At 40.0% G+C, this 27,729-nt stretch overlaps 1 protein-coding gene across 2 annotated transcripts in view; it reads left to right on the top strand.

Annotated features, from left to right (window-relative positions):
- LOC126179391 (nardilysin-like) overlaps positions 1–27,729 on the top strand; it is a 343,267-nt gene that overhangs the window by 226,715 nt on the left and 88,823 nt on the right. For both annotated transcript variants that reach the window (XM_049924604.1, XM_049924605.1), the window contains exons 16-18: positions 1,677–1,820; positions 1,901–2,037; positions 18,935–19,142. In XM_049924604.1, coding sequence (XP_049780561.1) covers positions 1,677–1,820; positions 1,901–2,037; positions 18,935–19,142 — 489 coding nt within the window. The remainder of the gene's footprint in view (positions 1–1,676; positions 1,821–1,900; positions 2,038–18,934; positions 19,143–27,729) is intronic.

The following is a 27,729-nucleotide window of genomic DNA, read 5'->3' on the forward strand; positions in this document are numbered from 1 at the left end:
CACAGCATTAGTCAGTCATGTGAAGGAAACTGGTGAGATCACTTCATTAATGTTTGACTACACTATTGTCAATAAAGCAATGAAAACCGTAACAACCATAAAATACCTAGCCGTAACTGTCCAGAGTGGCATGAAGTAAATGATCACTTACTTGTAGAAACAGTAGATGCCAGTGTGAGATTCCTAGGACGAATCTTGAGGAAATATAATTCATCAACAAAAACACCTGTAAAATTAATTGTGCTGCTGTCTGGAACACTTACCTCTTTCCATTCATAGCAAAAATAGGGAATATCCAATAAAGAGAGGCACATTTCATCACAGAATAAAGTAGTAAGTGCTAGAGCATTGTGAAGATGCTCAACAAACTCCTGTGGTATATGTCACAAAAGAGGTGTTGTGCATCACAGAGAGGTTCACTGTTTAATATTTTGAAAACATACATTCTGAGAATACTCGGACAACAAATAACTCCTTCAACATTCATCTTGCAAATTGTTTTATCAAGTCCTTGTTCCTGTACATAATTTCTGAATGGTGCAGGAAAGGGAGGAAATCCTAGAGGTATTAGAAGTGTCCTCATCCTCACACCATAAAATGGGTTGCAGTATACAGTCATACAGTTCTATGTCAATGTAAATAAAATACAGATATACAGCGAAGACACTTTACTCCCTTTATTGCAAGTGACAAATACTTCAGCCAGGACCAATTTGAGTACATTTTTCCACACAAGTGAATTATCATTTGTGAAGCCCCCCCCCCTTTTCCTTTCCTTCATACACTTTAACCCATGTGATTTTTTACCACTTGGTGTAATACACACTCTACACCAATCTTACACTTGAACAGCTCTAGTGACCCTCTAAGCTTCATGCCCCAATTGGACACTCCTGATTATGGGGCTTCTTGTATAGAAATCTTATACTTGTGGTGCCATTTTACCCCTCTCAGCTTGGCACCCAAAGCAATGTCTTGTATCATTTATGCCTTAAACCAGCCCTGACGTCAGCTCAAAGTGGGTGTGTTTCTTTCTACACACACACACACACACACGGCTAAGTTTAGCGTAATATGTAAGATGCGTAACACAGTTTAACTTTGTTCTTGGACTTACAAAAATAGATGTTCCATTTGAAATAATTAAGGAGTATTTCATAAAGTCATGTATGAAACTGTGGAAAGAAGGTGGAATTCTCACCTCTAAATAGTGGTAATTCTATGAGATAGGAATCAGTAATCCAAAGTAGTCTACAGAATTAGTTTTGCAGTTGACCCTCTTCCTTAACAGATACTTTAAACCTTTCCTTATATGCGTAGGTCCTTTATATTGTAATGTGTGGAGTATGATTAATAAAAGTGTGATTAATACTCATGATATTCTTGTGTTGAACAGTTACACTTAAACACATTCAACAGAAATGGAAACTTGTGTATTAGTGATATTATGTGACAATTTTGACTATCATATAGTTTAAGGCCTGCACTATATGTATGAAATATGTTCATATGTTAATTTGAGAATGACTTGTTTCAGTCCCTGAAGACTCTTCTTCTTGATGGGATTTGCAGAACATGATGAATGAATGATTGATTGAACGAATGAATGAATCTGTGTTGTTCATAATTATTGTCAAATATACAGAGAATACTTCTGTTGTCTTTTGACTACTTAGGCCCGTGTCCGTGAAGTAGCTGTGGGAAAATTTTCATGTGCAGTTCCATCCTTTAATGATGATGACACAAACAGTATTGTCACTAATTACTATCAACTTGGACCTATTGATTTAAAATCATCCTGTCTTCTGGAAATTATCGTGGTAAGACAGACATGCCAGAGCCCATTTAACATTTGGTTTAATGTTGTTATAGCGTCTTTAATTACTATATTGTATTTCAGATGCTTATGCAGGAGCCATTATTCAACATTCTTCGCACAAAGAAACAGTTAGGATATGATGTTTCTTGCTCATATCTGGACACATTTGGGATGCTAGGCTTCTGTATATCTGTTTATTTCCAAGCATACAAATTCACGTAAGAGAAATTTATTTCAGACTTCATATATAAGTATTTTATTTGTGCGTGTGTGTGTGTGTGTGTGTGTGTGTGTGTGTGTGTGTGTGAGTGAGTGAGTGAGTGGATGGCCATTTTGATGCAATAAATCTTTATTTTTTTCAATGCTTTGATTTTTGTGATGTATGATTGTAAATTAACAATAATTCCTCTGAAACTCTGAAAAAAATATAATTTATTTTTTTCTAACAGATAGCAAAACTATTTTGAAAGTGTGTTTATCAGCAGACTGGTAAATGGAAGATTGAAGACTTTCATGCCCCATAGTAAATGCATTAATTCTTACATATGTGTATGTCACAGTGAGAAATAATGTAAGTTCTGAATTGTTTCTTATTGTAAGAGACAATCTTGGTAATGATGATGATGTGAGCAGAAAAAACATAGTTCAAGGAAATAAAACTAACCAATACCTGTACAATTTCCAGGACTTGGGTTTAAGACAGACATAGCAGGAGAGGCAAAAAGTGAAATCAGCAATGAAAGGCTGGTAATAGTCAATCTTCGACAATCTGCAAAGTGATTTGCCCAGTTTTCAAAATCACATCTCATGTGGGACAAAAAATTATTATTGCGTACATTTTACTTCATTGTCTTAAACTAAATAAAAATATCCAAACTGAATCCAAAGAGTATAATCTCTCTCTCTCTCTCTCTCTCTCTCTCTCTCTCTGTCTCTCTCTCTCTCTCTCTCTCTCTCACACACACACACACACACACACACACATACACACACACACACACTTTCCCCTTCCCTCTATCCCCCCCCCCCCCCCCCCCAATGCAACAATAAGGCAAATGCCAGGATGAATGCCTCTCATAAACCACTATTCGTGATTCAAAAAAGTCTTTAGGCAAGCACACAAAGAGACAATTGAGGGTTGCTCCTTGTATGAGCAGTATTTGTTTGGGCTGACTCCTGCTAAATAAATATAAACTCCAGCTAAATAAATATAAATTACAAATATGCTGCAACACCAGAGAAAACGCACCCAATGACTCGTAGGAGGGTCCTCCCATATATGACTTCTGTAAGAGCAGCATTTAGATTTAATTAGTTTTGTTGAACCTTTCTTCAAAGAAAGTCTGTTTCTGTGCTGTTAAGATATTCCAGAAAGAGCATAAATCAAGGAAAAGCTAATAACAGTGTATTAAGGAAAACAGTGGTCAAGTGGGGGGGGGGGGGGGGGGGGAGAAGGTGGGAGAGGGAGGAAGAAACACTGATGAAAGTAATGACAGTGATGTTTGAAATGGGGAATTGATTCAGAAGTAGAGGTTAGATAAATTAGTGTAAGATGGAGGTCCATCATTAATGAGAAGCGAGTGGATGCCTCAGAAAAAGTCTCTCTATAGGACTCTGTGTGGTAGCAGGAAAAATCAAAATTGCATTCATGCTGAAACAAGTATCAAGATTACAGCTATTGAGTTGCAGACCATGTGCTAAGGCAAGGAATTGTTTTTATCAGTACATACCATTGCTGACAGCTTAGTGGTTATTATACTGACCTAAAAAGCTGAACAGTAATTGCAAGTCATATGATATGTGCAATTCTTTATCCCACAGTTGTTTCTTCCTTTGGTGGAATATACACTCCTGGAAATTGAAATAAGAACACCGTGAATTCATTGTCCCAGGAAGGGGAAACTTTATTGACACATTCCTGGGGTCATATACATCACATGATCACACTGACAGAACCACAGGCACATAGACACAGGCAACAGAGCATGTACAATGTCGGCACTAGTACAGTGTATATCCACCTTTCGCAGCAATGCAGGCTGCTATTCTCCCATGGAGACGATCGTAGAGATGCTGGATGTAGTCCTGTGGAACGGCTTGCCATGCCATTTCCACCTGGCGCCTCAGTTGGACCAGCGTTCGTGCTGGACGTGCAGACCGCGTGAGACGACGCTTCATCCAGTCCCAAACATGCTCAATGGGGGACAGATCCGGAGATCTTGCTGGCCAGGGTAGTTGCCTTACACCTTCTAGAGCACGTTGGGTGGCACGGGATACATGCGTACGTGCATTGTCCTGTTGGAACAGCAAGTTCCCTTGCCGGTCTAGGAATGGTAGAACGATGGGTTTGATGACGGTTTGGATGTACCGTGCACTATTCAGTGTCCCCTTGACGATCACCAGTGGTGTACGGCCAGTGTAGGAGATCGCTCCCCACACCATGATGCCGGGTGTTGGCCCTGTGTGCCTCGGTGGTATGCAGTCCTGATTGTGGCGCTCACCTGCACGGCGCCAAACACGCATACGACCATCATTGGCACCAAGGCAGAAGCGACTCTCATCGCTGAAGATAACACGTCTCCATTCGTCCCTCCATTCACGCCTGTCGCGACACCACTGGAGGCGGGCTGCATGATGTTGGGGCCTGAGAGCGGAAGACGGCCTAACGGTGTGCGGGACCGTAGCCCAGCTTCATGGAGACGGTTGCGAATGGTCCTCGCCGATACCTCAGGAGCAACAGTGTCCCTAATTTGCTGGGAAGTGGCGGTGCGGTCCCCTACGGCACTGCGTAGGATCCTACGGTCTTGGCGTGCATCCGTGCGTCGCTGCGGTCCGGTCCCAGGTCGACGAGCACGTGCACCTTCCGCCGACCACTGGCGACAACATCGATGTACTGTGGAGACCTCACGCCCCATGTGTTGAGCAATTCGGCGGTACGTCCACCCGGCCTCCCGCATGCCCACTATACGCCCTCGCTCAAAGTCCGTCAACTGCACATACGGTTCATGTCCACGCTGTCGCGGCATGCTACCAGTGTTAAAGACTGCGATGGAGCTCCGTATGCCACAGCAAACTGGCTGACACTGACGGCGGCGGTGCACAAATGCTGCGCAGCTAGCGCCATTCGACGGCCAACACCGCGGTTCCTGGTGTGTCCGCTGTGCCGTGCATGTGATCATTGCTTGTACAGTCCTCTCGCAGTGTCCGGAGCAAGTATGGTGGGTCTGACACACCGGTGTCAATGTGTTCTTTTTTCCATTTCCAGGAGTTTATTTTATCAGTGAAAGTCATAAACATATGAATCAAATGGAAAATAAATGGGTGAGGGAGGAACATATCTCTGGATTCACAGTAATAGTTTCATTAACTTCAGTAATACACTCATTTTATTAGTGTTCCCATTAAAATTCAGAATGAAGAGAGATTGTCTCGAAAGAAATTTCAAGTAGGTGAGCATGTACTAGTGGAAAGCATTCAGTGTGTGATGGGAAGTTATCTTTCACTGATATTATAAGCTGATGATGTGATCTACCAGGAACTGCCAACAGTTAAATATTGTCACAATTCAACAAATTAAGCAACACTATATCATGCAAAATTACAGTTTAACTGAGTAAAACGTTGTTGAAAACAATGGTATTGTACTGGAGTCATTTAAGTTGCAAAATCAAGACAATCGTATTTCCGTTTTTGCTCAAACTTCACAATTTCACAGATCCAACTCCAGTATGGGACATGCCAAATAAATCCCTAAAGTGATTTACAACTCATAAGGTTTCACTTGATTTAAACCATGCACTTTCTAATAAGAACTACTGACATTCTTAATAATACTTGCTACCAGCATAAGCCAGTTTTCATCCTATTCCACATTCTTAAGAACCATTTCACTTAGGATCTGTGGGAGGGATTTCAACATTTTTTTAAATATGTATTATGTATTCTTGTATAATGAAATTTTTTACATCCTTGAATATCTTTGAGTATCTTCTAACTATGAATCTATGGAACAAAAAGTACATCTGATGTAACCAAACAACTATCACTCTCTTAGAAACATACAATAAAACAAGTTCAAAGGTGAAAATCTCATTCTGGAAACATCCCCCAGGCTGTGGCTAAGCCATGTCTCCGCAATATCCTTTCTTTCAAAATCTCATTCTGGAAACATCCCCCAGGCTGTGGCTAAGCCATGTCTCCGCAATATCCTTTCTTTCAGGAGTGCTAGTTCTGCAAGGTTCGCAGGAGAGCTTCTGTAAAGTTTGGAAGGTAGGAGACGAGATACTGGCAGAAGTAAAGCTGTGAGACCGGGCGTGAGTCGTGCTTCGGTAGCTCAGTTGGTAGAGCACTTGCCCGCGAAAGGCAAAGGTCCCGAGTTCGAGTCTCGGTCGGGCACACAGTTTTAATCTGCCAGGAAGTTTCATATCAGCGCACACTCCGCTGCAGAGTGAAAATCTCATTCTGGAAGTTCAAAGGTAATTGCGCATTCCTATTTTCATTTTTACCACCAGATTCATACTCAGTCACAGCACTTGGTAATACAAAGAATCAAAGAAATGGTTCTAATAAATTGAATGATGAAAAAACCTGTTTCATTGTTATATAGCATTTAGTTATTAAAAGTAGCTAAAGGGAAGCTGATTTTGTTTCTGCACTGGCAGTTACAAAAAAGAATGATTGCTAATATTTATGGAGACTGGCTTTTGATTCATAATGATGAAGAATGATAGAAAAATGATTCTACGTAATTACATTCATAGTATTAAAAAAAAATTACATTAAAATGCCTTGTAACTTTCTTTCAGTTGAAAGGAGAGGCAGTTTATATGTCTGACATGCCTTCTTTTCTCATACCTACCAATGAACAATCATCTAATATCAAGTCATGATCCAGATGTGCTGATAATGAGTGTAACACACTATCTGCAAACAATGTAGTAGCCTTAGCATGCACAGGCTGCTTAATTTATTGCTTCCAGATACTGTGTTAGACTCATTATGAGCAATTTGTATCAGGAGTTGAAATGATTTGATGGTTCATTGGTGGGTACGTTAAACTTTGACAACAAACAAATAAAATTTCAACTACGTGAGACATTAAAGATTACTATTGTACACCCCTATGCAATCTTCTTTCATAAAAAGCTAAAAATGTTTCTTAAATCACTATTATAATGCTATTTAATTATCCATATTAATAGCTCTAGTTTTATTCTAGGGTTGTCATTTTCCATTTTTGACTGTCAAATCTGGATTGTAAGATGCTGTTAGCTGATTTTAACTGACATGTTAATTTCAGGTCAGGTGTACACTCAACATACCAACATAACAAAGTAAGAACAGTAATATTACAAATATAATCACACAGTAGAATACCCGAAAGTTAATTGTCTGTATTGTAAATACATTTCCATTTTATAGACTGTCAAAGCATCATGTATGGCTTTATCGTACATATTTTTGACAACTTATAGTGTAAGGTGTATCAGTTGATTGTTATACAGTGGAGACTCAATTAACTGGACTAATTGTTGTCATAAGTCATTCGGATAATCAAAATCTGTGTAGTTGAATATATAAATAAAAGCAATGTCTGTATTATTAACTCTCAAAAGATAACCTGTGTTGCCCACTTATGATCATCGTTTACAGGCATTGTCATATGGTATTCTTTCTAAGGTTAATACATAATGTTAAGTGTTTATTCAAAACAACAAAAACAAATTAAACTTATTAAAATAGGCAAGAATCATTTTTTGTTAAGAGACTAGAGATCCATTTTCATATGTATGTACACATTTTCTTGAATCATGAAATACCTAACAAAAGTCGCATAGAACAGTCACTGTAGTTAAATTTTGTTTAAAATATGTGGTAGTTGTCATTCCACACGAACAATTTTTGCTCTTAATTTGCTATGCCACAAATTCATTTGAACTGTAGTATTTTGATTAATTTGAAAGCTCTTTCCACGGCTTGAAATACTTCATGAGATGGTCCAGCATCACTTTCTGCATTGCCTACTGTTCGTTTGCATGCAATATGTTTTCAACAATTTCGTCATCTGACATGATATGAAAGCCTTGATCATCACTATAACAAAATGGCCACTCTGTCATACAATAAACATCACATTTCTGGCATATTTGTATGTTTGTCCTTAACTCATTTATATCCTTCATAACAGAATCATCCATATTGGTTATTGAATTATTATGCTCTCGTTTTAATATTCTGTTCTGAGCTTTGTTCAGAGTCATTCTTTCAGTTGAATCCCATACATTTACAACCATGTAACAACACTCCTTTAAATTAATTTTCTTGAAAGATGACAAAATGTCTTCTTCATTATCTTCATCAACAGGTAACAATCTACATAAAAATTGTTTTCTATCAAGTGGTTTCAATGTTTCAGTAACACTTTCATCCATTGGTTGTCACATTAGGAGGCAAAAAATTTACTGTAAATATTCCATTTTTCTCTCTTGAAAATTTCAGCTGATGGGTGGGTTGGCACTTTCTCCAGTAAAACCGGAACTTTTCCTTGCTTACCAATTTCATTTTGAAAGTTTTTTGTTGCAGGTATAAATGCTTTGCCATGCCAGTTAATGAATAAATCAGTCTTCATCCATGTGCTATTTTGGTTTTTATAAATTAAGGGAAACCTGGTATTGTGAAGCATCTGGGGTTTTTGATTTTCTGATGAGACACTTTATGGGCTCCAGATTGCACAGATTAATATTTTTCCTCACTGATTACTACTTTTGTCTAGTTTCATCTCACTGAGAAAGCTAATGATTGTGATGGCAATGATTGCCATGCAATCCGATTTCATTGACATTGTAAATGAAGTCCAAGTCATAGTCATTTTAATGTGAACCTTTTTTAAAACCATCTTTAAAAGAATTTGCTGCATGTACGTCAGCTGACATTTTTTTCACCTTGGGCTTCAATTTCTTGAATTCTTTGATGAGATTTAAATCTGTGCAACCATCTGTTATTTGCTGCAAACAAGTCAGTGTTACCTTTTTTTTATTTGACTGTAATACCTTTTCACATTCAAAGGACCATGTATCGATTACCCAGTTGATCGTGTCTGTAAAAACAAACAACACAAAGCTTCTTATGAAAGTTCATTTTACAGTTTTTTCTAACTTCTTGATGTTTACTCCCATCTTCACAGGTGTACTTCAAAATTCAGTCTGTATTCTTCTTAGTATTGCTTATTCTAGAAGTACCTATACCATATTTATCAGCAATCTTACAACATGTTTCTCCTTATTTTAGCGAAACTGCGATAACACCACTCTTTTGTGCTTTGAAATTTTTAAGCAGAGACACGATGTGGCACAGTGTTTTGCAACTATCTAACTCGAACAGTAATGAAACATGTGGGCCATGAATAGCTATTGTCATCACGACATGTCCATATGTGCACAGACTAGAGTATAAAGATATTTGTTCATGGTTGACTATCCGGACAACCGTAAATCTATATAACTGAGGTGCAGATAATTGAGTCTCCATTTTATATGAATGATAGTTTCAGAATGCATGCTCGTAGAGTACACACACACACACACACACACACACACACACACACAGGGCTACATTGTGGCAGCTGAGTACAAGAATTTATCGGAAAGCCAGCATAGTTTCAGTGGTGCAGTGGTGTTGTTTATGTGCCTTTTGATGACCTAATGCCTCTCCTGTTCTGTGAATTATTCTTCTTATTGCTACTTAAAAATTTTTCTGGGGTAAGCAAATGTACACAGTGGTGGTACTCACTTGAAAGGAAATGCATAGAGGATAATGCTTAATAATGTCTTGAAAATAACTGTAAAGCCATGTGAGGTGTATTTTCAATTGTTTCTATTTTGTGAATAATTTTTTCTATTATATATAGCACACACAATACCTGCAATATAATTGTGTGTGGAAATACTTGCTGTTTATTTACAATAAGGACAATAAAAACAGTCAAAAAAGACATTTCAAAACAAACCTTCACAGTTAAATGATGCTGACCTTGGTCATAAAACACTGTATAAATATATGTATAAAAACAAGAATGGATTTAAAAATTTCAAGTACGCGTGTACTTGAACCTGGTAACAAAAGTGAAATAACTGCAATTTCAAGTATAAAAATATAGTAACAAAGCAAAAAAATACAGTTGTCCACAATATTTTATGTCTTTAAAAAAAGTCCATTTACAATGAAGATGAAGAGTTGTAATATGTGTATAAATTGTCCAAATACCCTCTATTTTTTAGGTGTGTTTTCTGTTTTAAAATGTTGACTGTAGCTTTTGCACACATTGTTATGAGGGCATGACCACTGATCAGCTATGTACCTGAATGAATAATCACTCTTAGACTGTGGTCAAAGAACAGAGATGACCACAAGTGAGAGAACATGCTGCTGAGCACAATGTTCTTGACTTTAATGACAGTTTCACTATCTATGCCATCTAGATCTTCCCCAACCCCCTCCCCCTCCTAAACCCCTTTCAGCTCTCACCCATACTAGCTTCTCTTAGCTAGATATTTGGGAATTCATTAAACAGTTAGCACCTGTCCCACACTCACCTTCTCCTCTTTCTCCATTTAATCTTTCTATACATGAACCTATATTGTTTTGCACATTTACATGCCCTGCATTCATTGGACCCGTTACATTTAATATGAACTTTTAAATGAAAACAAGTATTTTTTTGGTTATTGTCAGGCAAGAATATTTGATTTTAAAGTTTATCAGTATAATACAAGGCAGGTGAGGTCATTTTAATAGTTTTATTAAGGCAAAAACTATATTCGTAGTCCTCCATAGTTTTCATTGAATAAATTACATTATGAAAGCTGAAACACAAGCCATCGCTATTATCCATCACAAACTATTCACAAATTGGTGTTATAATATCGACAAAGAACAAATCATTAAACAAAAAAAGCATCAAATCGATTTTTAGAATTGTTGCACACCACAAGCTATAGTCCTGACATACAAATTTTGTGCACTTACAGCACACTGTGCTTTTCTATTTTTTCAAGCAGGATGTACTGAACACCTTCTCTTCTTACTATGCACCATACTGTTGCTGTTACTACTGCCATTTTGTTTGAGGGATAGTAACGAACTTTTGCACATCCAGGTATATGAGATTAGAAGATCTTAAAATCAAAAACAGTTGGATCAGTTCCCTTGAAAATTCCTTGATGAAAAGTTTCCTCTTGTGCAAAAGCCCTTTATGATATGAGGGATGTTGTGCTGTGTAGGCAATGAAGGCAGTTCGAGTGCATCTGTCCATAATGTTGCAACAGAGAGCTTTGGACAAGTGATTAGTTTGTCTTTTGCGTGTATAATTGTCCACTAATTGACCCATAACATCCATGCCACTCTTCATTTGGTTATGAAATTTCACAACCTCAGGCTTCTCTTTTTGATGTTCCTCTATAGAGTTATCTTTCTGCGTGGTACTTAGGAGGATTACACACTTGTTTTTCTTCAGCAAAAAACTAATCAGTGTCATCTCTTTTGTAGATGAAAATAGATTTGAATTTACTTGTCTACTACTATTTGGCTTCACCTCTCTTGAAATTTCTCTTTTCTTCAACCTCATTGTTCCCACAACAGTTAGGTTTTTACTCAAGAGATGTTGTGTCACTATTACACTTCCGAAATAATTATCTGCATTAACATTTGTGGCTGAGCCAGCAATATTATCTGCAAGGATCTTCACTGTGGTAAGGTCCAAATTTTTCTGGGGTGGCCCAACTGGTTGTCTTCGTGTGCACACAGTCCCATCAATTGCATAACCAGTTTCACATCCAGAATATTTTTGTTCCATACTTTCCGAGCTTATTTGGCATGTTGTTGTTGTGGTCTTCAGTCCAGAGACTGGTTTGATGCAGCTCCCCATGCTACTCTATCCTGTGCAAAGTACCTACTGCAACCTACATCCTTCTGAATCTGTTTAGTGTATTCATCTCTTGGTCTCCCTCTACGATGTTTACCCTCCGCGCTGCCCTGCAATACTAAATTGGTGATCCCTTGATGCCTCAGAATGTGTCCTACCAACTGATACCTTTTTCTAGTCAAGTTGTGCCAAAAATGTCTCTTCTCCCCGTTTCTATTCAATACCTCCTCATTAGTTATGTGATCTACCCATCTGATCTTCAGCATCCTTCTGTAGCACCACATATCGAAAGCTTCTATTCTCTTTTTGTCTAAACTATTTATTGTCCACATTTCACTTCCATACATGGCAACACTCCATACAAATACTTTTTGAAACGACTTCCTGACACTTAAATCTATACTCAATGTTAACAAATTTCTCTTCTTCAGAAACGCTTTCCGTGCCATTGTCAGTCTACATTTTATGTCCTCTCTACTTCGACCATCATCAGTTATTTTGCTCCCCAAATAGCAAAACTCATTTACTACTTTAAGCATCTCATTTCCTAATCTAATACCCTCAGCATCACCTGATTTAATTTGACTACATTCCATTATCCTCATTTTGCTTTTGTTGATGTTCATCTTATTTCCGCCTTTCAAGACACTGTGCATTCCGTTCAGCTGCTCTTCCAGGTCCTTTGATGTCTCTGACAGAATTACAATGTCATCGACGAACCTCAAAGTTTTAATTTCTTCTCCATGGATTTTAATTCCTACTCTGAATTTTTCTTTTGTTTCCTTTACTGCTTGCCCAATATACAGGTTGAATAACATCGGGGATAGGCTACAACCCTGTCTCACTCCCTTCCCAACCACTGCTTCCCTTTCATGCCCCTCGACTCCTATAACTGCCATCTGGTTTCTGTACAAATTGTAAATAGCCTTTTGCTCCCTGTATTTTACCCCTGCCACCTTCAGAATTTGAAAGATAGTATTCCAGCCAACACTGTCAAAAGCTTTCTCCAAACCTACAAATGCTAGAAACATAGGTTTGCCTTTCCTTAATCTATTTTCTAAGATAAGTCGTAGGGTCAGTATTGCCTCACATGTTCCAACATTTCTACGGAATCCAAACTGATCTTCCCCAAGGTCGGCTTCTACCAGTTTTTCCATTCGTCTGCAAAGAATTCATGTTAGTATTTTGCAGCTGTGACTTATTAAACTAATAGTTTGGTAATTTTCACATCTGTCAACACCTGCTTTCTTTGGGATTGGAATTATTATATTCTTCTTGAAGTCTGAGGGTATTTCGCCTGTCTCATACATCTTGCTCGCCAGATGGTAGAGTTTTGTCAGGGCTGGCTCTCCCAAGGACGTCAGTAGTTATAATGGAATGTTGTCTACTCCTGGGGCCTTGTTTCAACATAGATATTTCACTGCTCTGTCAAACTCTTCACTCAGTATCATATCTCCCATTTCATCTTCATCTACATCCTCTTCCATCTCCATAATATTGTCCTCAAAAACATTGCCCTTGTATAGACCCTCTATATACTCCTTCCACCTTTCTGCTTTCCCTTCTTTGCTTAGAACTGGGTTTACACATTAGCTCTTGATATTCATGCAAGTGGTTCTCTTTTCTCCAAAGGTCTCTTTAACTTTCCTGTAGGCAGTATCTATATTACCCCTAGTGAGATAACCCTCTACATCCTTACGTTTGTCCTCTAGCCATCCCTGCTTAGCCATTTTGCACTTCCTGTCGATCTCGTTTTTGAGACATTTGTATTCCTTTTTGCCTGCTTCATTTACTGCATTTTTATATTTTCTCCTTTCATCAATTAAATTCAGTATTTCTTCTGATACCCAAGGATTTCTATTAGCCCTCGTCTTTTACCTACTTGATCCTCTGCTGCCTTCACTACTTCATCCCTCAAAGCTACCCATTCTTCTTCTACTGTATTTCTTTCCCCCATTCCTGTCAATTGTTCCCTTATGTTCTCCCTGAAGCTCTGTACAACCTCTGGTTCTTTCAGTTTATCCAGGTCCCATCTCCTTAAATTCCCACTTTTTGGCAGTTTCTTCAGTTCTAATCTACAGTTCATAACCAATAGATTGTGATCAGAGTCCACATCTGCCCCTGGAAATGTCTTACAATTTAAAACCTGGTTCCTAAATCTCTGTCTTACCATTATATAATCTATCTGAAACCTGTCAGTATCTCCAGGCTTCTTCCATGTATACAACCTTCTTTTATGATTCTTGAACCAAGTGTTAGCTATGATTAAGTTATGCTCTGTGCAGAATTCCACAAGGGGGCTTCCTCCCTTACTCCCATCCCATATTCACCCACTACATTTCTTTCTCTTCCTTTTCCTACTATCGAATTCCAGTCCCCCATGACTATTAAATTTTCGTCTCCCTTCACTATCTGAATAATTTCTTTTATCTCATCATACATTTCATCAATCTCTTCCTCATCTGCGGAGCTAGTCGGCATATAAACTTGTACTACTCTGGTAGGTGTGCGCATCATATCTATCTTGGCCACAATAATGTGTTCACTATGCTGTTTATAGTAGCTTACCCACATTCCTATTTTCCTATTCATTCTTAAACCTACTCCTGCATTACCCCCATTTGATTATGTATTTATAACCCTGTATTCACCTGACCAAAAGTCTTGTTCCTTCTGCCACCGATCTTCACTAATTCCAACTATATCTAACTTTAACCTATCCATTTCCATTTTTAAATTTTCTAACCCACCTGCCCGATTAAAGGATCTGACCTTCCATGCTCCGATCTGTAGAACGCTAGTTTTCTTTCTCCTGATTTGGCATATATTGCATAAATCCACAATGGCCCCTAAATGGAACCATTTGATCATCTGATGTGGCATTAATTTTAGGTAGCATTACTTGTCTGGACTGTCCTATAAATACACTGCCGGGGGATGGGGAAATAGTACACCCTTTTAGGAGTTTCCATTTAACAAATGATGTATTGATGCAACAGTACATATAGAGTGCATTTACAAAATAATAGCAAGTACGGTTCTCAGGTACCAGTTACAGACCCATGCTGAAACATCCATATTAATAAGTGATGTAGCGTCCATGGGGTGGCAATGCAGGGGCTGACATTGGCATCCAGTTGATCGTACAGGTGGAAAATACTGTCCTGGGATATGTTATGCTATGCCTACTCAACGTGTGGTCTAGGGGTAGCGTCTTTGATCCATGATCAAAACATCATTGGTCCCTGGTTTGAATCCCACCTCTGCTTAAATTTTGATTAATAATCGGACTTGGCGGCTGAAGACTTCTGGCATAAGAAGTCACCCTCATTGTACCAATGGCCTTGTCAAAGATGGCAGAGGAGCGGACAGAGGTTCAGGGCACTCTCTTGTCCTAGGGGTGGGAAACTGCCCATAAAGGCAGATGAATCAGCAATGATCAACGGCATGAGGATGGAGAAGGCAAAGGAAAACACTGCATTAAAGACACGTAACATGTATCCACAGGACATGTGGCCTGTAATTGAAGTGTCATGATGATCCCTCCATTGGTAAAATATTTTGGAGTAATCCTCCAATTGGATCTCTGGGATGGGACTGCCAAGGGGGAGGTTACAAAGAGAAAAAGATTGAATATTCAACAGGAGGATACTGTTCTATGAGTCAAGGCATGGAGTGTCAGAAGCTTGAACGTGGTAGGTAAACTAGAAGATCTGAAAAGGGGAAATGCAAAGGCTGAATCTAGATATAGTAGGGGTCAGTGAAGTGAAGTGGAAAGAAGGCAAGGATTTATGGTCAGATGAGTATAGGGTAATATCAACAGCAGCATAAAATGGTATAACAGGAGTAGGATTCATTATGAACAGGAAGGTAGAGCAGAGTGTGTGGTACTGCAAAAAGTTCAGTGACAGGGTTGTTGTTCTCAGAATGAACAGCAAGCCAACACCGACAACGATAGTTCAGGTATACATGCCGACGTCACAGTCTGAAAATGAAGAGATAGAGAAAGTGTATGAGGATATACATGCCGACGTCACAGTCTGAAAATGAAGAGATAGAGAAAGTGTATGAGGATACTCAAAGGGTAATACAGTATGTAAAGGAGGATGAAAATCTAATAGTTATGGGAGACTGGAATGTGGTTTTAGGGGAAGGAGTAGAAGAGAAGGTTACAGGAGAATGTGGGCTTGGGACAAGGAATGACAGAGGAGAAAGACTAATTGAGTCCTGTAACAAGTTCTGGCTGGAAATAGCGAATACCCTGTTCAAGTATCACAAGAGAAGGAGGTATACTTGGAAAAGGCTGGGTGATAGGGGAAGATTTCAGTTAGATTACGTCGTGGTCAGACAGAGATTCCGAAACCAGATACTGGATTGTAAGGCATACCCAGGTCACAATATAGTAGTGAAGAGTAGGCTGAAGTTTAAGACATTAGTCAGGAAGAATCAATACACAAAGAAGTGGGATACAGAAGTACTAAGGAATGATGTGAGACGCTTGGAAGTTCTCTAAGGCTTTAAATACAGCAATAAGGAATATCTCAGTAGGCAGTACAGTTGAAGAGGAATGGACATCTCTAAAAAGGGCCATCACAGAAGTTGGTAAGGAAAACATAGGTGCAAAGAAGGTAACTGCAAAGAAACCATGGATAACAGAAGAAATACTTCAGTTGATTTATGAAAGGAGTAAGTACAAAAATGTTCTGGAAAACTCAGTAATACAGAAATACAAGTCACTGAGGAATGAAATAAATAGGAAATGCAGGGAAGCTAAGACGAAATGGCAGCAGGAAAAATGTGAAGACATTGAAAAAGAAATGATTCTCGTAAGGACAGACTCAGCATACAGGAAAGTCAAAACAACCTTCGGTGACATTAAAAGCAAGGGTGGTAACATTAAGAGGGCAACGGGAATTCTACTGTTAAATGACGAGGAGAGAGGGGATAGGTGGAAAGAATACATTGAAAGCCTCTATGGGGGGAAAGATTTGTCTGATGTGATAGAAGAAGAAACAGGATTTGATTTAGAAGAGATATGGGATCCAGTATTAGAATTGGAATTTAAAAGAGCTTTGGAGGACTTAAGATCAAATAAGGCAGGCAGCATAGATAACATTCTATCAAAATTTCTAAAATCATTTGGGGAAGTGGCAACAAAATGACTATTCATGTTGGTGTGTAGAAGTATGAGTCTGGCGACATACCATCTGAGTTTTGGAAAAGCATCATCCACACAATTCTGAAGACGGCAAGAGCTGACAAGTGTGAGAATTATCACACAATCAGCTTAACAGCTCATGTATCCAAGTTGCTTACAGGAATAATGTATAGAAGAATGGAAAAGAAAATTGAGGATGTCTGAAAGCATAGAAACATTTGTAGTGTTACGGTACTTATGTGTATATCAACTTTACGTGTCTGTCAACTACTCAACACATTTACGCCTCCTATCGTTTCTCTGTATGTAATGTGGAATCTTTGCTAATCATGTATGTACAGGGTAGCCTAGGTATAATTTAAAAGTGAAACCAATCTCTCTCACTGTCTGGTATTGTATGAAGGAGCACAGTGTTTATGATACGGGTCTCAGATTTTGGAAGAATAAGGATCAGATTCCAGTCTGATCATCCAGATTTAGCTCTTCTGAAAGTGAACACTAAGTTTTTTTTTTTTTTTAAAAAAAAAGACCACAGCCTGTTTCCTTCCTCCTTTTCAATCTTTGTTTTTGTAAAAAATTAAAAATAATTAAATTACAGCCCTCATGTCTTAAAACCACATTGTATGAATATATTAAACATGTGTTTTGTCTTGAGCTAGATATTGAAATGATAATATGGTGGTCATGTTTTAATGTAATTTTGTCTCAATTTTATTAGAATAAAATTGTGTTTATTTTCAGTTCTATTTGTGTTGCTGAAGAAATAGAATCATTTCTGAATGGTTTTATGAAGCATCTGAAGAAACTAAAGATAAATGATTTTGAGAAAGCACGAGACGCAGTTATAGTGCAAAAGCAGTGTGTTGATTTACTTGCTTATAGTCGTCTCTAATGACCCATTTATCAATATGACTTTAAGGCCTAATCTTTTTCCTCTTCTTCATATTATGTACAGTGTACAGCAAACTACCAATATTACAATAGGTACTATTCTCTGAAAGAATAATTCATTCCCCAATGAGACAAAAAGTAATTGGCATGGTTTAAATGTCATTTAAATTCATAGAGGAGTCACTGGATTCCAGCAAAATATGCACATCACAGATGACTATATCCACTATCTTCTAAAATGGCTCTGAGCACTATGGGACTCAACTGCTGAGGTCATTAGTCCCCTAGAACTTAGAACTAGTTAAACCTAACTAACCTAAGAACATCACAAACATCCATGCCCGAGGCAGGATTCGAACCTGCGACCGTAGCGGTCTTGCGGTTCCAGACTGCAGCGCCTTTAACCGCACGGCCACTTCGGCCGGCTCCACTATCTTCTAAATGTTATAACAAGTCAGATATGCATGACACCTTACACATCATTTGTGTTCACCACATTTCCGTCGCGGTAATAGCTACTTTCAACTGCAGAGGTTTTTATATTGCCACATGTCAATTTGTTTGCCATAAGTTACTGATGAAATCAAGATAAACAACCAAAAACATTGCGTCATTCTTCAGCATGATTGGCAATGCCAGTACTCACACAGCACGTGAGACAGTTGAGAATTGGATGGGGAATAACATTGAAATAATTTCTCAACATCTGTATTCATTTGATTATCACCAAGTGACTTCTTTTTGCTCCCTTATGTTGAAAATATTATCAATAATAATAATAATAATAATAATAATAATGTGGATAGCAATTTTCATTGCTTCCTTTGAAAACTATGTTTTTCATGGCTCACATCAGAATGAAAAATGTTTCCTGAACTGTTTTTATTGCATGCAAAAGTCTATAAAGTTTAAACATGGGTATTTTGAGAAACAATAAAATGATTTGCACCAAGAAATTCTTTTCAATCTTTGTTTTTGTAAAAAATTGAAAATAGTTAAATTACAGCCCTCATATCTTAAAACCACATTGTATGAATATATTAAACATGTGTTTTGTCTTGAGCTAGATATTGAAATGAGAATACAGTGGTCATGTTGTAATGTAATTTTGCCAATTTCATTAGAATAAAATTGTGTTTATTTTCAGTTCTACTCATATCGCTGAAGAAATAGAATCATTTCTGAATGGTTTTATGAAGCATCTGAAGAAACTAAAGCTAAATGACTTTGAGAAAGTACGGGATGCGGTTATAGTGCAAAAGCAGTGTGTTGATTTACAGCTAAAAGATGAAGTTGAGCGAAACTGGTTTGAGATAGCATCCGGAGATTTCCTATTCAATCGTTGGTGTAAAGAGGTATGTAGTGTTTATAATTATATAACAAACAGTTTGTAACACAAGGTAAGCAACAGTATAAAAAATTACCACTGGTTTCTCTCATCGACTGCTCACATTTTTTTATACCTCCAAGTGTTAAAGTCACTGTTTTTTGCTGTATCATAAGTTCTTCCCTATGTGTGCAAATTTTCCTCTCTTTTGTTAATTATATCATTTATCCTATATCATGCAAAAGTAGTACACTACTAGTCATTAAAATAGCTACACCACGAAGATGATGTGCTACAGACACGAAATTTAACCAACAGGAAGAAGATGCTGTGATATGCAAATGATAACTTTTCAGAGCATTCACGCAGAGTTGGCGCCAGTGGCAACACCTACAACGTGCTGACTTGAGGAAAGTTTCCAACCGATTTCTCATACACAAACAGCAGTTGACAGGCAATGCCTGGTGAAATGTTGTTGTGATGCCTCATGTATGGAGGAGAAATGCGCACCATCACGTTTCCGACTTTGATAGAGGTCGGATTGCAGCCTATCGCGATTGGGGTTTATTGTATCGTGACATTGCTGCTCGCATTGGTCGAGATCCAATGACTGTTAGCATAATATGGAATCAGTGGGTTCAGGAGGGTAATACGGAACGCCATGCTGGATCCCAACGGCCTCGTATCACTAGCTGTCGAGATGACAGGTATCTTATCTGCATGGCTGTAACGGATGGTGCAGCCACGTCTCGATCCCTGAGCCAACAGATGGGGACAACAACCATCTGCACGAACATTTCGACGACGTTTGCAGCAGCATGGACTATCAGCTCGGAGACCAAGGCTGCAGTTACCCTTGACGCTGCATCACAGACAGGAGCGCCTGCGGTGGCGTACGCAATGATGAACCTGGGTGCATGAATGGCAAAACATCACTTTTTCGGATGAATCCATCCAGGTTCCGTTTACAGCATCATGATGGTTGCATCCGTGTTTGGCGACATCGCGGTGAACACACATTGGAAGCGTGTATTCGTCACTGTCATACTGGCGTATCACCTGGTGTGATGGTATGGGGTGCCATTGGTTAAACGTCTCGGTCACCTCTTGTTCGCATTGACGCCACTTTGAACAGTGGACGTTACATTTCAGATGTGTTTCGACCCGTGGCTCTACCCTTCATTCGATCCCTGCTAAATCCTACATTTCAGCAGGATAATGCACGACCACATGTTGCAAGTCCCATACGGGCCTTTCTGGATGCAGAAAATATTTGTCTGCTGCCTTGGCCAGCACATTCTCCAGATCTCTCACCAATTGAAAATGTCTGGTCAATGGTGACCGAGCAACTGGCTCGTCACAATACGCCAGTTACTACTCTTGATGAACTGTGGTAGTGTTGAAGCTGCATGGGCAGCTGTACCTGTACATGCCATCTAGGCTCTGTTTGACTCAATGCCCAGGCATGTCAACGCCGTTATTACGGCCAGAGGTGGTGGTTCTGGGTACTGATTTCTCAGGATCTGTGCATCCAAATTTCGTGAAAATGTAATCACGTCAGTCCTAGTATAACATATTTGTCCAATGAATAACCATTTATCATCTGCATTTCTTCTTGGTGTAGCAATTTTAATGGCCAGTAGTGTATATTGTTGCGATAGGATCACATAACAATCTTATTGACTTTGTTTTAGGGCATTATATTAACAGTGATACATTTGTAAGAGGGTTTATTTTGAATAGATATGCCGTATTTCCATAAGAAAGAAATTGTTGTGTGCACAGTTTCAGAGTATCTAAGGTGTATGAACATTCATAATGTTCTTGCTGGAGTATTATGTGACCTCAAATAGTGTAATCAAAAGTGTATACACATAACAGTCCATCAAATGTGTTAACCTTTTTTTGTAATGGTGAAGCTTACTTCTTGTTCTCTCACAATAAAGTAACAAAGAAGAAAGCAACAAACTATGCAAAAACAGTCTCAATCATGTCTTCCAGTTTACTAAGTTCTTCTGCCATTGCATTCTTATTTTACATTGTAGGTTTTTTGGGCTTCAGGTACTATATCAGAGGGACTGCATGTCTGAAGTCTTTCTGGTTTGTATGTGGGGACAATCAGCATCTAAATGTAAAGACAATAATCACTTGGTACATATTGTTCAGAGCTTCAATATTAATACATTCAGTGTAGCTAAGTTCATGAATTATTTTTATGAATTCTAGACATCGCACATCATTAGAAAATCACTATAAATATTGTCCTGATCTCTGACCAGGCCAATATTAATGTCCCATTAGTTGTCACAATAGCAAGAATGTCATGATGAACACACATTTGTTGTGTTGCTCTCAAATTTCAACCCACATTTTATTTACTTATTTTCTTAGCAATCATAAAGAAACACAACCAGTTGTATTTGTACTAAGTAAGTTTTATGGTACTAAGAATACTAGTGCAAATACTTTCAAATCATATTTTCTATAATGCTATGTTAGTGGTTCAATGTGCAGCAAATAAAGGTACTCTTTAGGGAAATGACAGCAAAAGGTGAGAAGAATTGCCTTTTGCACTCAACTTTTTATGCTTGGAAGCCTCATTCAATGTGTTGAGAAGGATATTCTGGGTGATACTGAAAGAATAAGATGCAACCAACCACAGACTGTGGCGCACCTTTGGACAAATAATGCCTGTTACCTGGGCTGTGAGATCATAATAGAATGATTGTAGTGACTGGCAAAAAAAGTTTAGAAAACAGTGTTGCTCATGGAATTTCAACAAGGTTCACTGTCTGAAGCAGTGACTGAGAACTGATCACAGCCTCTTGGGTCTGAGTGGAACACTGAGACTAGAGACTTAAAAGGTTCTGTGACAAACTTGGCTGTGATTTCCTAGACTTGCACCATTTGAGTGCGAGTTGTAGGCATCCTTAAATGTCTCATGGTTGCACAGCATATTAGAAGCTTCTTTCCAGCTATCTGACTGCATGTGAGGCTAATACAAAGGATCTTTTGATTAGGTGGCTCTCCACTCAGTCAAGATAATGGTAGCTGTTGAAGACCCCGAAGTAGTAATGTGTGAAATGTCCCCCACTGATGACACTATCAAAATCCTATTGATCAACTTCTAAAACATTCACAATTAAGTGTCAGAGTTGGAAACACTCCGAAAAAATAGTAGAATTGAGGAAACCAATTGCAGTAGCCACCAGAACGATTGCAGGAGGCGCACATCGGCACGGCGCGTCATGGACAGTAATTGCCGCAAGTAAAGTCCCGTCCACCAGAGGGCATGCAAGAATTTGGCCACACCCTCTGCCGGCGGAATAACAACAACTCAGGCAGCACGGGCTGTGCCCAGTCAGTTTACATCGGGCATGTCTAGCAAACAGTTCCCGGCCTACACTAGGTGAAGTGCGATGGAAACGTGAATCGTGTTACTACAGAATTGGCGACGATTGGGGTTGTTCTTTCACATACTGCGTTGTTGTTCCGGTTTTGCAGCTTATCAATGGCATGGAGGATTTAGTGCGGGTTTTGGTTGAGCAGCAGATGGAGCTCATGGCAACCATGAAACAAGTGCTTCCGGCGTTGCTCTCCACGCAGTCTGCTCCAGTGCCGTTCCCTCCTCCCTTTCCCCTGTATGACGAGACGGCGGAGGATTGGGACGCATATGAACATCACCTTCGGCAGTATTTTCAGGCATTTCATGTTGCTGATGCGGAGGTATGTTGTGTTCTTTTCTGGTCTTGGATATCTCCCTCACTGCATCAAGTTTTGTGGCAGCTAGCGCCGTTGCAGAAACCCTCGTCCTTGTCTTTTGATGCATTGTGTTCCTTGCTGTCTTCATATTATCGCCGCCGCACGCATGTTGTGGCGGCTAGGGTCGAGAAACAGCCCCATCAGTCTTACCGGGCGTGGGGTGCTACCCTGCACGGTCTTAGTCGCAAGTGTCATTTTGTCACGGAGCAGACGCAAGAGTTGTAAGCCCACGTTAGGGTGCGCAACGTCATTGTTCATTCGGCCCCCGATTGGTAGGTCCAGCAATGGGCACTGCAATTGGAAGACCCTTCCCTTGAGGAAGTCCTGTCCATTGCTCAATCGTATGAAGTCTCTCACAACGCAGGTCAACAGTTGGAAGCGTGGTGCGACGTCACAGCTGTTCAGGGCGGCGCGGCCGCGTCCACTGCGTCCGGGATGGACGATATGAGAGTGGTACAATCCAGCCGTTACGGCTGCTCCCGCACAGCGCGTAAACAAAGTTCCGGCCGCTGGCTCTGTTACCATCCTGTGCGTCGTGCTATATACATCATGATCGGTCAGAGTGCCCCCAGCGTTGGGCCGTTTGCTGCAAATGTAATAAAAAAGCCTTGGCGGCCTCCAGTAGCTCCGGCACCGGCATCGCCATCGTTAGAGATGCCCCGGCAAGAGCCGGCCCCCCTCGCAGGCCCAGTTTCTCAGGAGGCTGGTTCACCTGTGGTCGTCCCTTCCCCATCGTCCCCGCCACTGGGTCTTGCTCTCCTGAGGTGGACCGGGATCCAGAGTTCGACAACTTGTCGCCCGTTCTGTCCCAGGCTCCGATGGTGGAACGACGGGGGCCTCTTCATGTGGGTTACTTTCAACCGTATTCGAAGGTTCCAGCTTGAGGGTTGGCAGATCCCCCCCGACTTCAGCCTTCCAATGGACGTGGGGGTCATCGCTACTGCACGACGCTCCACCTTCCGACGCAGTGGATCACAGTGGCTTCACCCCCCGAAGGAGGAGGAGTGCAGTAGCCACCAGAACGATCGCGGGAGGCGCACATCGGCACGGCGCGTCACGGACAGTAATTGCCACAAGTAAAGTGCTGTCCACCAGAGGGCACGCGAGAATTCGGCCGAGCCCTCCGCCGGCGGAACAACAACAACTCAGGCAGCACGGGCCGTGCCCAGTCAGTTCACATCAGGCAGGTCTAGCAGACAGTTCCCGGTTTACACTAAGTGAAGTGCAACGGAAACATGAATCGTGTTACTACACCAATCTCATGAGACCTGCAGCAGCAGCAGCAGCAGCAGCAGCAACTTATAGTTCCCATACCTTCACCGTCATCTTTACAGCACTTCATGTCTGCATTTTGTTTCAGGTTCACACAGTTTCATTTCCTGTGTGATCATTCATCAGGGGCTTTAATTTTCTTTGCTTTCATTTCTTGTGGTTGTTGGAATTATTTTATTTGCTGTTTGTTGTGTGATGCTGAACAGTCTTAAAAGCAAGTTATGAGTAGGAACATAGAGAAAAACATTTGTGTGTTACATATCTATTTCGAGGAAGAAAAATGTACAAATTAGTAGTAGCAATAATAATAATAATTATAATAATAATAATAATAATGACAATACCAATACCCATGTAAAGGTTGGGAAGGAAATATATGGATAAGAAGGGGAAGCTAAAAAATAATCAAAGGTGAAAGCTGAGGACAAAAACACCGTTTGAGTAAATGATAACAAAAATAGATTCATTTGCTGAGAATTCGATACATCATCACACTCATGATCATATCACAGAAAGATATATCTGTCATTCAGCAAATTATACAGCACTGTCAAGGATGTGGGTCTTTTACAAGAGTCATACTTTGTTATTTACAGTTTAGCCCAACGTGGGCCCTCACTGTGGTCAGTTATTTGGCCATAAATTGTCATTGTGTGGCCAACCATAAAATGTAATAACAGGTTAATTATAAACTAAGCAGTCTGCTTCTCACAGTGAAACCCAATAGGCAATCAATAAGCTCTCGATGCATGACTGAATGGAGCATTGTGTGTCACATTTAACTCAAAATATAATTTGTTAGAGAACACTAACAAAACTCAGGCTTGGAGGAAATGCAAATACACTATGTGATCAAAAGTATCCGGACACCTGGTTGAAAATGACTTACAAGATCATGATGCCCTCCATCAGTAATTCTAGGATTCAGTATGGTGTTGGCCCACTCTTAGGCTTGATGACAGCTTCCACTCTCACAGGCATATGTTCAGTCAGGTGCTGGAAGGTTTCTTGGGGAATGGCAGCCCATTCTTCAGAGGATGCTTCACTGATGAGAGGTATTGATGCTGGCTGATGAGGCCTGGCACGAAGTTGGCATTCCAAAACATCCCAAAGGTGTTCCATAGGATTCTGGTCAGGGCTCTGTGCAGGCCAGTCCATTAGAGGGATGTTATTGTCTCGTAATCTCTCCGCCACAGGCCGTGCATTATGAACAGGCACTTGATCGTGTTGAAAGATGCAGTTGCCATCCCCGAACTGCTCTTCAGCAGTGGGAAGCAAGAATTTGCTTAAAACATCAATGTAGGCCTGTGCTGTGATAGTGCCATGCAAAACAACAAGGGGTGCAAGCCCCTCCATGAAAAACACGACCACACCTTAACACCACCGCCTCGGAATTTTACTGTTGGCACTACACACACTGGCAGATGACGTTCACTGGTCATTCGCCATACCCACACCCTGACATCGTATCGCCACATTGTGTACCATGATTCGTCACTCCACACAACATTTTTTCACTGTTCAATCATCCAATGTTTACGCTCCTTACACCAAGCAAGGCGTCATTTGGCATTTACTGGCATGATGTGTGGCTTATGAACAGCCGCTCGACCATGAGATCCAAGTTTTCTCACCTCCTGCCCAATTGTCATAGTACTTGCAGTGGATCCTTATGCAGTTTGGAATTCCTATGTGACGGTCTGGACAAATGTCTGCCTATTACACTTTACAACCCTCTTCAACTGTCGGCGGTTTCAGTGGCACTGGGGTAGATGTCCAGACACAATTGCAGATAGGACAGAAACCAAAACTTGGGGTGGCAAAGGAATGCTGAACTCTGTTTTCAAGCCTTATTTTGCAACAGAAGACAGAGGGGTACTACCACAGTTTAATTCTTGCACCACTGAAAAGAGGAGTGAATACACTGTTGGTGACTAATATGCAATACCGTGAAGGCACTGTGCAATAAACATCAATTTGGCATGAAGTATGCTACATGCTTGGAAGGAAAAGGAAATGATAAGCATTTCAGCACAATTGCACAAAGTACATAGTAGTAGCAACATCTATCATCTTTAAAAGAGGAAGGGTTGTGCAGCAGATTTGCAATTCAGAAATTGCATTTGAATGTTGGGTGTTTGTGAGAAGATGGTGTTATGCCTTGTGTAAGTGGAAGAAACGTCTCCACTCATGTCAATTGGGATCCCACAACCATTACACAGGGGTAAGTAAATTATTATCTGGAATTTAGTTATATTTTTGTTTATTTTGGTAGTATTGTTGTTTTATGTTGATGATGCATGTTTTGTTTATTTGTTGTTATATCTTTGCAATTTTCAAGCTGCTAGGTTAGTTTCGTTATCACTACCTTGCTGTTAATTATGGCTGCTCCGCTGTCTATTTGTACCAAAGAAGAGCAGTTTTCAGTGATTCGTTTTTTGTGGTCGGAAGGCGTATCAGGCTGAAATTCGTTGAGGAATAGTGTTTTGCCACAACGGAGTGTCTACAAATGGATTGAAAAATTCCGAAATGATCGCACAAGTGTTACGCACGATGAAAGAGCCAGATGACCGTTTGCCACCACAAATGAAGAAACCATTGAGCATTCATGTGAAACTGTTCTCTTAGACAGACGATTAACTATTGACAAAGTGGCTTATCATCTGCAAATTAGTCACGGTTCTGCCTATGAAATCATCCACAACAGACTTGGGTTTCATAAGTTTGTGCAAGATGGGTCCCAAAACAACTAGCACAGTTGCATAAAGAAACACACTTGGACATCTGCAAAAAACATTTGGATTGCTGTGGTAACGAAGGTGACAACTTCTTAGATAGGATCATTACTGGTGACGAAACATGAATCCATCATTACGAGCCAGAGAGTAAATCCCAGAGTGTGGAATGGAAACATCAAATTCGCCATGCAAGAAAAAAGTTCAAGACACCAACCATCCGCAGGTAAACTGAAGCTTAAGGTTTTTTGGAACACACAAGATCCAGTACTGGAACATTATGGGGAAAGGGGCACAACAATAAACAGTGTATGTTATAGCGAGATGCTTACTGCCAGGCTAAAGCCTGCAATTTGAAGCAAACACCGAGGATTGCTGTCAAAAGTTGTTGTGTTGTTGCATGACAATGCCCGTCCCTGTACTGCTGCCCACACTGCTGAAACACTCCAGAAACTCAATTTTGAAGTACTGGATCATCCTCCATACAGTCCCGATCTTGCCACTTCTGACTATTACTTGTTCGGTCCACTCAAGCAGGCATTAAGGGGCTGTCAATTTGCCTTGGATGAAGCAGTGAGAGAAGCGATGCATTCCTGGCTCCCAGCTCAACCAAGAACCTTCTTTTGTGAGGGCATCAGAAGCTTGTACAATGATGGACCAAGTGCATTGAAACACAAGGAGACTATGTCGAGAAATGATGAAGTTTCCTATTTTATTACAGTAAAATTTTATAACTACTTTGCAGATAATAATTGACTTACCCTTGTACAGACATGAAATAAATGGTTTTAGGAGGGCCATACATACTCATCGCTGTGCAGGACCTCAACAAACTCACATGACTCG

Source organism: Schistocerca cancellata, chromosome 1 (assembly GCF_023864275.1).
Source record: "Schistocerca cancellata isolate TAMUIC-IGC-003103 chromosome 1, iqSchCanc2.1, whole genome shotgun sequence".
Classification (NCBI taxonomy): domain Eukaryota; kingdom Metazoa; phylum Arthropoda; class Insecta; order Orthoptera; family Acrididae; genus Schistocerca; species Schistocerca cancellata.